Source organism: Megalobrama amblycephala, linkage group LG13 (assembly GCF_018812025.1).
Source record: "Megalobrama amblycephala isolate DHTTF-2021 linkage group LG13, ASM1881202v1, whole genome shotgun sequence".
In the NCBI taxonomy this organism is placed as follows: domain Eukaryota; kingdom Metazoa; phylum Chordata; class Actinopteri; order Cypriniformes; family Xenocyprididae; genus Megalobrama; species Megalobrama amblycephala.
In genome coordinates, this window is record NC_063056.1 from 40,090,138 (window position 1) to 40,101,949 (window position 11,812).

The 11,812-nt window shown below is 37.9% G+C and overlaps 1 protein-coding gene across 2 annotated transcripts; it reads right to left on the reverse strand.

Moving 5' to 3' along the window:
• Positions 1-240: 240 nt before the first annotated feature.
• Positions 241-11,648, reverse strand: LOC125243383 (tetratricopeptide repeat protein 24). Of its 2 annotated transcripts, none has more exons than XM_048153011.1 (14): positions 11,423-11,648; positions 8,850-9,097; positions 8,473-8,766; positions 6,824-7,040; positions 6,530-6,736; positions 4,496-4,624; positions 4,287-4,408; positions 3,732-3,809; positions 3,427-3,491; positions 3,249-3,328; positions 3,044-3,146; positions 2,884-2,954; positions 2,743-2,791; positions 241-752 (listed from the first exon to the last, which is right to left on the reverse strand). In XM_048153011.1, exons 2-14 carry the CDS (start codon positions 9,057-9,059, stop codon positions 641-643), a joined length of 1,737 nt encoding a protein of 578 aa, XP_048008968.1. In that variant the 5' UTR covers positions 9,060-9,097; positions 11,423-11,648; the 3' UTR covers positions 241-640. The 2 variants fall into 2 exon arrangements, with proteins under 2 accessions (XP_048008968.1, XP_048008969.1); XM_048153012.1 differs by having other exon boundaries at positions 6,824-7,025; positions 11,423-11,647.
• Positions 11,649-11,812: the final 164 nt, after the last annotated feature.

Here is an 11,812-nt window from a genome sequence, read left to right on the forward strand (position 1 = left end):
CAATGACAGGTGAGAAATCACACCTGTACGGCCCACGGTTTTCAAGCCAATTAAAAAATGACCTTATTATGATTCACTTTGATATTCTGCCTTCGTTCAGGGCTGTGAGAGACACCAACAACTGTTTTCTTAAGCATTTTATGTTCTCATGCAATGACTATTTTATCATTTTAAGTGTAAAAACCTAGACAGCACAACTGCAGCTGATAGAAAGAGAAAAGATTATGTGAAATAACTCTATTGAGCTTTGATATAAAATTTATTTCAGTACAGCAGGTGCTTTAATCTTGGGTGATGCAGGTAGATTCACTCATGATGTCTGCTGAAACTGGTAAAAGTGGTAAGAGACTAAAATGAGACGATCAAAAATGCTGAAATAATCCATGACTTATGATCACACAGTTGGCTTGCTGATGAAGTCTCTCTGTGCTCATCTGATCCACCCTCTCTTCTTTGAATAGAAAATATGTTCACATCCTTTATCAGACATGTTTTAACCAAAGTGGCGTCCACTTGTTCAGTTTTTGCTCCGGTGTTCAGTCTCATTTTCATGCTGAACCCAGAATCCTTGTCGGATGTTCCATAAGTAAACTAAAAACCTCTTTGCCCATGGAGAGTTTATCCTGTGCACATGTTTCTGTCACATGACCGTGCAGAATCTGGACTTCAGTCTCCTCGTCAGGGGCGTGGCCTCATCGCTGTCATGCTGAGTAAGGGGTGGAGTCACAGTGCTCCTGACCAATGGGTGTGTGCTGAAACATTTACATCATGAAATAATCAGCACAAGATTTATGCACTCTAAAAAAGTCTGTAAAATAGGGCACAATGTACTGTGTTAATATGAAGGAATTTTCCATGAATGCAAATGTCCGTAAATGTTACGTATAATGTCCAGGCACAAAATTACCAGTACCTTTTTGGTTTTTCTATGGATGTTTTTCTTAGTGTATGACTACTTTAACACTGCACCTAAATGTGTTTTTTCACAGATTTTTCAATCACACTGAATTTTAATATGTGGAATTAAATCAGTTGTGAATCAGGGATTTTAAGTGCATTAGTGTCTGGGTTTGTATGGATGGCATGTTATTTAGTTATATGGGGAACAAAAGTGAACTTTGAAGTGCAAGAAAAATTACTTGAGTCTGCTTAAACTGCTCATTTAGCATGCACACTTTAACTAGTGTGGAAATGGACATGAAATGAATAAACAAAATGACTTTGGTCCCCTGTTAGATGGTAAAGTGCGACACCTGTTTGGTTTCTTTGCCATTGGCATTTATGCAATTTCTACATCAATCTAACTCTAAACTCATCATGATTTGATGAGTTTCTCCTCTCCCTCTGAACGAAGTCCAATCTGATAGTTCTCAGAAAATGAACTGTAACTTAGTGAATACTAATCACAGAAAACTTACACTTATGTCTAAAAAAACGTTAAGATGTCATGTTAAATCATGTATGTCAAATCGAAAACAAACCTTCTGTGTTTATGTACATTATGAATAAGAGAGCCATGTCAGAAGTCCGTAATTAAGCTCATTATCCGCTAATGCGGCCACGCCCACGGAGGGAGCGCTATTCAGACGCAAATTCAGAGGCAATACATGCATTCATCGTCTCAATCGTGTATTTATTGTCTTGAAAAGTGTTTATCTGGATGTAAAAGGCCATGGTTAGCGAGCTTTGGGGCTGTTTGAGTTTCTCTTCTATAGACAATGTCAGACTCAACTTTGACCTCCGGCTGCAGTATGAAGTCTTTTAAGTAGCATCTAGTGTCTTTTAGATGAATTTGTGGACTAAAAATGCACAGATGGCATCCGACTTCAAGGATGAATTGAAAACACCAACGCTCATAGTAATGACAATGGGAACAACAGTGAACTCCTCTGTATAGAAAATTGACATAAGCATATGAGAATCCAATATTTCTCCATAATGTGCATGCTTTTAAACTAAAAGCTCATTTAGCATTCACACAGAAATTTAACTAGTGTAATAATATTTTTCTGTATGTTTCATATATCATGATGAGCATTGAGACATCACAGGTTTTTTTCACAGCCTACCTGACTGAAATGCCTCATTAATATGCAAGTCATTTCAGCTCATTACTATGCAATTCTTTTGTCTTCTCAGATGGTATTATTCAGTGCGATTCACGCCTCCACGCATACTGTGTTTCTTGGCAAAAAGTGTCTTACAAAAACTAAATCAATATATTGTTTTATATGAAGGAGTAGGCAGCATAATTTTTACATAATTTTGAAGCAAAAACTCTAGTTTACAACCTCCAATACCCTAAAGTCTTGTAAACACAGATTTACAATACTTTTTTTGGCCTTATTTCAGTGACTTAAGTTTTTGTTTTTTGTAACCACGCATAAATGTTATTCCTTCAAAAACACAAACATGTACATACATGTTCCTGACATATGTTGTAGCCTGACTTTGCCTTGAATACAGTGTAATGACACTTTTTCCATTAATATGTTGTTACAACTGAAAAAAGCACAAATATGTTAAAGCGATTCCAGGCCCCAAATCAGCCTCAGACTCCAGAGGGTTAATAAACAGTGAAATTAATTAAGTTACATGAGCCAATTTAGAAGTTTTGCCTGTTTAGTGTCTGATTTGGACTGTTTTCAAAAGGTCATGTGAACAACCTCACAAAAAGATTAGATTTGAGCAGAAAAACTGACATGGGCACTGAAGGAACCGTATGAGAAAACAGACTCGTACCCGTTCATCTGTACTGGCCTCGACTTCATAGATTCAGCAGACAAATCACCTGTACAGGTAGAGTCAGATGTCAGTTAGTGTTATTTCATCTGCCTTCAGCATTAGTGAATAATCTGTGTGAAGTGTATTTTTCAGGCTCACCGTGTCCTGAGGACTCTGAAGGGAAGTTCTGCTGATGCAGCTCTGCTTTATCATACGTGTTATTCAGATTCCTGACAATTACATTCAACAGCTTTAAGACTCAGAAGCAAAGTGTCAAACGTTTGAAAGAAAGTGAGAGTGTGTGCATGTGTGTGTTGACCTGTTGGCCTCTGGAAGTGCATTGTGATGATCTGCTTGTTCTTGTTCTTGACGCGGACGAGACTCTGATGACATTATGGATTCGTTGTGGCGCTTCCCGTCTGCTGAGAATGAAAGAAGACACGGTTTCATCTGTAAGTCTTGATGTTTTTCCTGTTGAGAGTATTGTATGTGTGAATCTGCACAGATGTGTGTTCAGTTCTTACTGGCTGGGTTTTCTCCGTCTACGGCTCCGTTCGGCATCTCTCTCCTCCACTGCTGGACTTCAGACCGCACAGCCGTCGACCTACACACACACACGACATCACACATCATCACTAATAACACTCTACAGCTTCATTCATGAATCAAAAAGACACTCAGGTGAGTGTTGCGTGGCGTTACCGTGGCAGCCGGCGGTTATGATGTCGCTCCGGGACGGTTCGATGTGTCGCCGCTGCTCTCTGAGACTGAGATTGAAGAACATCGTCAGTGATCAGGCTGCACGATTGGGCAAGAATTGTGTTTTTCTAATAAAAATAACGATTAAAATACTATGGAAGTCAATGGGGACCAGAAACTGTCTGCATACCCACATTCCTCTTTTGTGTTCACTAATTTCACCAAGCAATATCCCAATTCCAGTATTATTTTGATTAATCATGTATCTCATTTGTAATATTTGCTGACAGACAGACAGAATGATTGACCTGTTGTAGGAGCAGCTTCTGCTGTAACGCTTCGCTCAGTTTACTGACCAGACGCTCCTGCACTGAACTAGACACGTCCTGCAGATCAAACACAGCATAATCAATACAGAACGGTTATTATATTCAGACACAGCATCTCTTCAGCAGCTATACTGTATTTTTTCTAAAAAATAAGTTAAAAAATTGCTTCATTGAGAGAAAACAACACAGACATGTCACATCGGTGTAGAATTAATGACTTCTGAAGGATCATGTGACACTGAAGACTGGAGTAATGATGCTGAAAATGCAGCTTTGATCACAGGAATAAATTACACTTTACTATATATTCACATAGAAAACAGCTGTTTTACATTATAATAATATTTCAAAATTTTTACTGTATTTACTGTAAGACAAAACTGAAACTAAATGCGCTATACAAATAAACTTGGGCTCATGTACAAATCAAAATGTGTGTGTTTGCACATGCCTGACTTTAACTGGATTATATAAGATGAATTTCAGATATTAAAAAATGGCACTTATATTCTGGTAAATACAGTCAGATCTCACCTGGCATTTGCACAGCAATCGCAGTGCATCTTTATAGTAGACGGCGGCTTTCTCTGGGTCTCTCATCTGTAGCTTGATCCCGCCGAGACCCTCGCAGGCCTGCCACTGACCGGACGCGTCGTCTGCAGGGAGAGAGACAGGCGGTGTAGCAGAGAGAGAGACCGTGTGTGTGTGTGTGTGTGTGTGTGTGTGTGTGTGTGGTTCAGTACCGGTGTCTCTGAAGGCCTGCTGTGCGTGTATGTAACTCTCCCATGCCTCCTCCAGCTCGTCCATCTCCACCAGAGCGAAACCCAGATTGCTGAAACACCGACCCTGAGCACCGCGGCTGCCCAGAGAGCCTGCGGGACACGTGTGTGTGTTCGTGATATTACAGATGCACCAAAAATAACGGACAGACATTCACGCACCTTCATCCACCCAGCTGACAAAAAATATGTTCTAAGAAAGTTTTCCTAACATTCCCATTAAGTTTGAAAACGTTATTAAATGTTTCCATTTTATCATTCTTCGAACATTATGGGAATATTATTTCTGAATGTTCTAAACGTCCAGTGTTTTAAATGTTAATATTGTATCATTCTTCGAACATTATGGGAACGTTAGTTTTAATGTTCTCTGAACGTTCTGAAACAAGTAGTAACATTAAAAAACATTAGATGAATGTAAATTAAACCGTTTCAAGTTAAAAATGTTCTATGCATGATGTTTATAAATAAATAATGTTTTTCTGCTAATGTTTTGAGAACGTTATTAAAGACCGGATAACTGAACAAACGTTCTATTAACATTACTGGAATTACTAGAATGTGATTTTTTTGTAGGACATCTTTGACTATAAAGCATATTTTATTGGAACGCTCTGCTTTAAATTATAGTTTTATTCAGAAATTTCATTAATGGACATTTTGAAACTGTATTGTTGGCACTTTGTAGAGCTGCACGATTCTGGATAAAATGAGAATCATGATTTTTTGGTTTCAAATAGAGATTCTCCCACAATTCTGAATATACAACCAAACTAAATAACGTAATTTACTAGAGGTTCTGACCAAATATAAATTGCTGACTCTAATTGCTGGAAAATGTTTGAATTAATTCTTTAAAAAATGGTTTTGAATGAATTCAAAGACTCATTAATAAATACAGTTAATAATAAATTTATTAATAAATACAATTTTTAACAGTCACTTGTCGCCACCTAGTGGAATTAGATGTAATTGATTCAACCATTATTTGACATGCCAAAAGGTAGTTTGCTCTATTTTGATCTCTATTATAGACTTCAGAGTTTATATACAAACCTAAAACTTATATCTCAGTACTTCTGTGATAATGTGAATAATTGTAACACAGAAATAACTAATGTGTGACTCAAAACTGCTCTCTCTGGCTCTGGCAGCACAAACACAGATTTGGATGTTCCGATATGATTTTGTCAAAGGTTTAATAGACGTGGGAGAATCAACTAATTTGTTATATCTTTCTTTTTTTTTTTACTATCCATATTTAATATCTAGTAGCGAGTTGTGTCCTGGATGAAGTCGCCTGCTAAATAAATGAATGCAAATGTGAAAAGGTTTCTCCTGGGAAAATTCAGACATCTATAGAAGCTTGTTTTCGCCATGAAATAAAAATAAAAAAGGTAATTGTGACTTTTTATCTCACAATTCTGACTTTTATATCTCACAATTGTGAGTTATAAAGTAAGAATTGTGGGATTTAAACTCGCAATTGCATGTTATAATGTGCAATTGTGAGAGAAAAAAGTTTTTTCTCAGAATTGTGAGTTTATATTCTCGCAAATGCATGTTATAAAGTCAGAATTTCAAGATATAAACTCGCAATTGCGAGAACGAAAAGTCAGAATTGTGAGATAAAATGTCACAATTACCTTTTTTATTTTTTTATTTAGTGGCAGAAACAAGCTTCCATAGATATCAGACTGAAATTGCTTATAAAATTTTTATTTTTTCATATTGTTGTATGACAAATGTTGTTAAATTATTGCACATATTGTTATTATGAATATTTTGATTGTTATTAAATACACATATTCATAATATAAATGGATAGTTGACAAATAACATAGACATGAACCTTTAATGTCAAGAATTTAGGTTTAAATTATATATATATTTATTGAAGTGTTGTCGATGTAGAATATCACGCCACATTGCATTGCCTTTTTAACGTGTTTGTGACTGAAATGCATTATTCTGCTGTTTGACGTGTTCGTGTCTCACCGTGGAGCGCCGCTGCCTCTCGGTGGAACCTCACAGCCTGCTGGTACTGACCCAGAGTGTTGTGGACGGCGCCCAGATTCTGCAGAACCACCGCCAGTCTGTGTGGTTTAGATGCGACGAGAGGAAGCGCCTGCTCGTAACACTCGGACGCCTCGGAGAACAGCCTCATCTGAGAGAAACTCAAACCCACGTCATTCAGCAGCTTCCCTGAAACACAGGTGAGGATAAACGAGACGCCAGTGACATCATGCATTTCATTTTCATGCAAATAACGTCACTCTTCGTTGCCGTTACCCAGCGTCTCCAGATCTGAAATGTTGGCACTCATCTCCAGGCTGTCCGTCAGCACGCTGATGATGTCATCGGTAGCGTTGCGGCCGCTCTGCAGCATGTGTTTCCCAGCGTCCTTCAGTGCCAGCGCAGCCGCAGGCGTATTTCCCGCTGTTTTATAACTCTCAGCAGCTCGCCGGAAACTTGCTGCAGCCTCGTCCCACTCCTGCAACACACACAACTGCTTTACTTCACTCACAACGCAGAGGATTAACCCTTGTGCGCTCTTCGTTTGGGAAGCACACTCAGGGTCCCCAGAGACCCCAGGCAACAAAATGTAATTTTGTAATAAAATAGTTGTTTTTTAAAAAACAAATGTAATTTTACTCTGTTTATTAATGTTTTTACTCGACGTTGGTGCAGTTTTTGGAGAATTTATCATATTTTTTTAATTTATATAAATAAATTTAAAAATATTTTTTTTAAATAGGTTTTTATACAAAAACAGCTTTTTATGTCAAATTCACTTTATAAAGACCCACATTTCTAACTTTCATTCATGGGGATAACATGGATAATTTGACATGGTTTAGTGTGAGATTTTTGCCCATCTGTTGGAAAATGCAGTTTTAAAAGTAAAAAATGATCACTTTATCCAGCAGATGCTGCAGAGCTCCACTATTTGCTGTTTGACTGACTGAAAGACATCTTTACACAAGTGTTTCCAGCTGGATTCATATCTAAATATTATCAAATCACAATTATGACAATAAAAGCTACTTTAAAGTTTAGTATTTTTTGTACTGAAAAAAAAAATATCTGTTTTTCAATATTGTTACATTATGATGAGACCCCACTTAGAAAATTGACAAAATTCATCCTCAAAATCAACATTTTTGAAAAACTTATTTTTTTTCAGTACAAAACAAATGCTAAACTTTGACAAAAAGTCATTTTTATTGTCATAATTGTGATTTGATAATATTTAGATATGAATCAGCTGAAAACACTTGTGTAAAGATGTCTTTCAGTCAGTCAAACAGCAAATAGTGGAGCTCTGCAGCATCTGCTGGATAAAGTGATCATTTTTTACTTTTAAAACTGCATTTTCCAACAGATGGGCAAAAATCTCACACTAAACCATGTCAAATTATCCATGTGATCCCCATGAATGAAAGTTAGAAATGTGGGTCTTTTATAAAGTGAATTTTACATAAAAAGCTGTTTTTGTATAAAAACCTATTTAAAAAAATATTTATTTATTTATATAAATTTAAAAGCTATGATAAATCCTCCAAAAACTGCACAAATGTGGAGTAAAAACATTAATAAACAGAGTAAAATTACATTTGATTTTTAAAAAAACAATTATTTTGTTACAAAATTACATTTTGTTGCCTGGGGTCTCTGGAGACCCCAAAGACCCTGAGTGTGACTTTTTTTCTACACTAACATAAAAACAAGACTTCACTCCAATTTTTTTTTTTTATTTGTAGATCTAGAAAGTGTTTGTAACTGTACAAAGTTTCATGTTATTTGGACAAAGAGAAAAAATTTTTTATTTTAGCAAACGTCGTTTGGGGTCTAAAAAGACCCTATAAGGGTTAAATAAATGCAGAATTCAGCATGCAAATCGACATCACTGTTCTCAGTTACATCAGCGTGTCACACACCTTCCTCTGCAGGTGGCAGCGAGCGAGTCTGACGCAGGTGTCTCCCTCGGCGGCGGCGTCCCCCTGCGAGCGGTACAGCTGCGCGGCCTGCAGATAGCGGTGCGCCGCCTGCGTCTGCTCTCCCAGCGCCTCGTGAGCCGTGGCCAGGTTGAACTGCAGGTCTGCGATCCGCTCGCCTCTCTCGCCCGGCTGCGCGCGCGACAGGACGTCCAGCCCCTTCTGAGGTTCACCCGCCTCCACGTACGCCGCGCCCAGGTTCAGCGCACAGGTCCTCTGCAGTCTCTTCTCTCTGAGCTGGAGGAGAGCTCGACCCGTTAGGAGAACTGTTTCTCTAATGCATAAACTACATTGTCTTCACTTGTCATGATTTCTGGTACCTTTGTGGCAGCTTTTAATGCGCTCCTGAAGCTCCGCAGCGCTGCGGTGTTGTCTCCGGTCTGCAGCGCTGCATGTCCAGCCGCCGTCAGTCTCTCAATCTCCACCTGAGCGTCTGTTTCCTCCACATCAGATCTGCTCCGATCGGCTTTCTTCCTCTTCTGCTTCTGCTTCTCTCGAGCGTCTCTGACTGGAGACCCATCAGAGGCCATGAACTCACAGGAGACCACAGGAACACATGATGCTCAGCCTGGGACACGGAGGAGGAGGGACGTTATGTGCTTGTGTAACCAGTTCTACTCGACCCGCTCTGAGCGGGACATGAACCGTGGTCTCCAGTCAGGCCAAGCAGAACCGGTTGGGAGTGAGGTTGAGGGGGGTGAGTGTAGTAAAGAGCTGTGTATGTAAACCTCACTCCCCTGACCTCAAGAGGCGCTCTAGCGATTGACACTAGAGGTCGTGGTCTTTAGCCTCATGTTAGAGTGAACCAGTCACACTTGTCCATAAAGATGTTTTTAAATAGAGATAAATGGCCAGTTTCTAAAGTTGTTGTGTTATAATTAGATGCAAACAATTGTGCAAATAATTAGATCTGGGGAAAAAAATATCTGGTGTTCCTGTAGCAGCGACAAGGTCATGCACTTTGCATAAAAGTGTCCGCTGAATGCATGAATGAAATGAGTAAAAAAAACAGGAATATTTCACATGAATTTGAAGCTTTTAAAGGAAATTGTACCTTTGTAGGACTGACTTCGAAGTATTTAAGTTAAGAAAATAAATCAACAAATATATCAGCTAAAACAGGGAACGTTCTCAGAACGTTCTGTCAAGGTTCTCTGAAAGTTACGAACAAACGTTCTTTCAGTAACATTAATAGAACGTTTGTTCAGAGTTATCCGGTCTTTAATATTGTCAAAACATTAGCACAAAAACATTATTTACCCAGCAAACACTTAACATTAGTATTTGGTTCCCATTTGGTTATTTTTTTTTGGGGAACTACAAAATAATGTTCTAGGAACGTTCTTTTTAGGTTTTAGATTTTGCAACCATGTTGCAGGGAGGTTATTTTTATATAAACGTTCCCTAAAGGTTATTTTCAGGTTATTCTTTTTTATAATCAACTAACCTTCCAAAGCTTTACAGATGTTTTTGTGTAATGACCTATTTCAAGGGTTAGTTCACCCAAAAATGAAAATAATGTCATTAATTACTCACCCTCATGTCGTTCCACACCTGTAAGACCTCCGTTCATCTTCAGAACACAAATTAAGATATTTTTGATGAAATCCGATGGCTCAGTGAGGCCTGAACAATGACATTTCCTCTCTCAAGATCCATTAATGTACTAAAAACATATTTAAATCAGGTCATGTGAGTACAGTGGTTCAATATTAATATCATAAAGCCACGAGAATATTTTTGGAGCGCCAAAAAAACAAAATAACGACTTATTTAGTGATGGCCGATTTCAAAACACTGCTTCAGGAAGCTTCAGAGCGTTATGAATCAGCGTGACGAATCAGCGGTTCAGAGTGCCAAAGTCACGTGATTTCAGCAGTTTGACACGCGATCTGAATCAAGATTCGACACAAAAGATTCATAACGCTCCGAAGCTTCCTGAAGCAGTGTTTTGAAATCGGCCATCACTAAATAAGTCGTTATTTTGTTTTTTTGGCGCACCAAAAATATTCTCGTGGCTTTATAATATTAATATTGAACCACTGTACTCACACGACCTGATTTAAATATGTTTTTAGTACATTAATGGATCTTGAGAGAGGAAATGTCATTGCTGGCTATGCAGGCCTCACTGAGCCATCGGATTTCATCAAAAATATCTTAATTTGTGTTCTGAAGATGAACGAAGGTCTTACGGGTGTGGAACGACATGAGGGTGAGTAATTAATGACATTATTTTCATTTTTGGGTGAACTAACCCTTTCAGAGCTCTGAAATTAGTTTAATACAACATTTAATAAAATGTAGAAATTATATCAATCAAAACGAGTTATAATGATTAGATAAATCTAATCAGGGTAATTAGTGTGAAAAGCACAGAAATCATAAATTCGCTGGTTTGTTTCTATCATTATCTACGCGCGCTTTTCACAGAAAGCCGCGAATTCGCGTAATTTAAAAATTAACGGTCATTTCGTTTTATTTCTGTTGACTAAACTTTCCTGGCTAACCTAAAAAAAACGTTTTTTAAATGTTGTTAATTGTGTCAGAACGATCAGAGAACTTTCACGTTCCCATTATTGCAAAATGATAAAATTAAATGTTTGCAGCGCAAAGAAAAAACGTTTTAAAACACAGACGTCAAGTTTTGAGTGTTCAGAAATAACGTTTCTTAATCTGAACGTTAGCAAAACGTTCTTAGAAAGTATTTTTGTTCTTTCTGAGCAGCAGGACAGAGAGGATTAATTCACACTTCACTAATGAATCATTCATCAGTCTTCTAGAGTGTCACTAAACACACAGTTACCACAGCAAATACACACTCATTACACACACACTGACACGGAATATAAAGAATATGCGACATAAAACTAGAGTAAACAATATAACATACCGAATAAAACTAGAACAGACGTTCTCCACAGGAATATACGTTACTCGCGTTTGGCTCTGAAAGACGCGATTCATCTCAGAGCGGCCATTTCCTCGCGTCATGTTTGACGCTCCGATATCTGTCCTTTAAAATCATGTCGGGAATATCGGAGCTGATCGACGTACAAACAGACAGGTGTCTCTTTCTGTGCACACCTGACCAGACTGTTTACATCCGTCTCCATGGAAACGGCCGTGACGCTAAATAGTAGTGTGACCATCCACATAAAAATAAAAATTACCTAAAATGATAAATTCATTATGAACATAACATATTTATATTTTATAAAAGATATTTTTACTTTCCAAAACAATGTCCAGAACAGAAAATATCAAAATAAATAAATAAAAA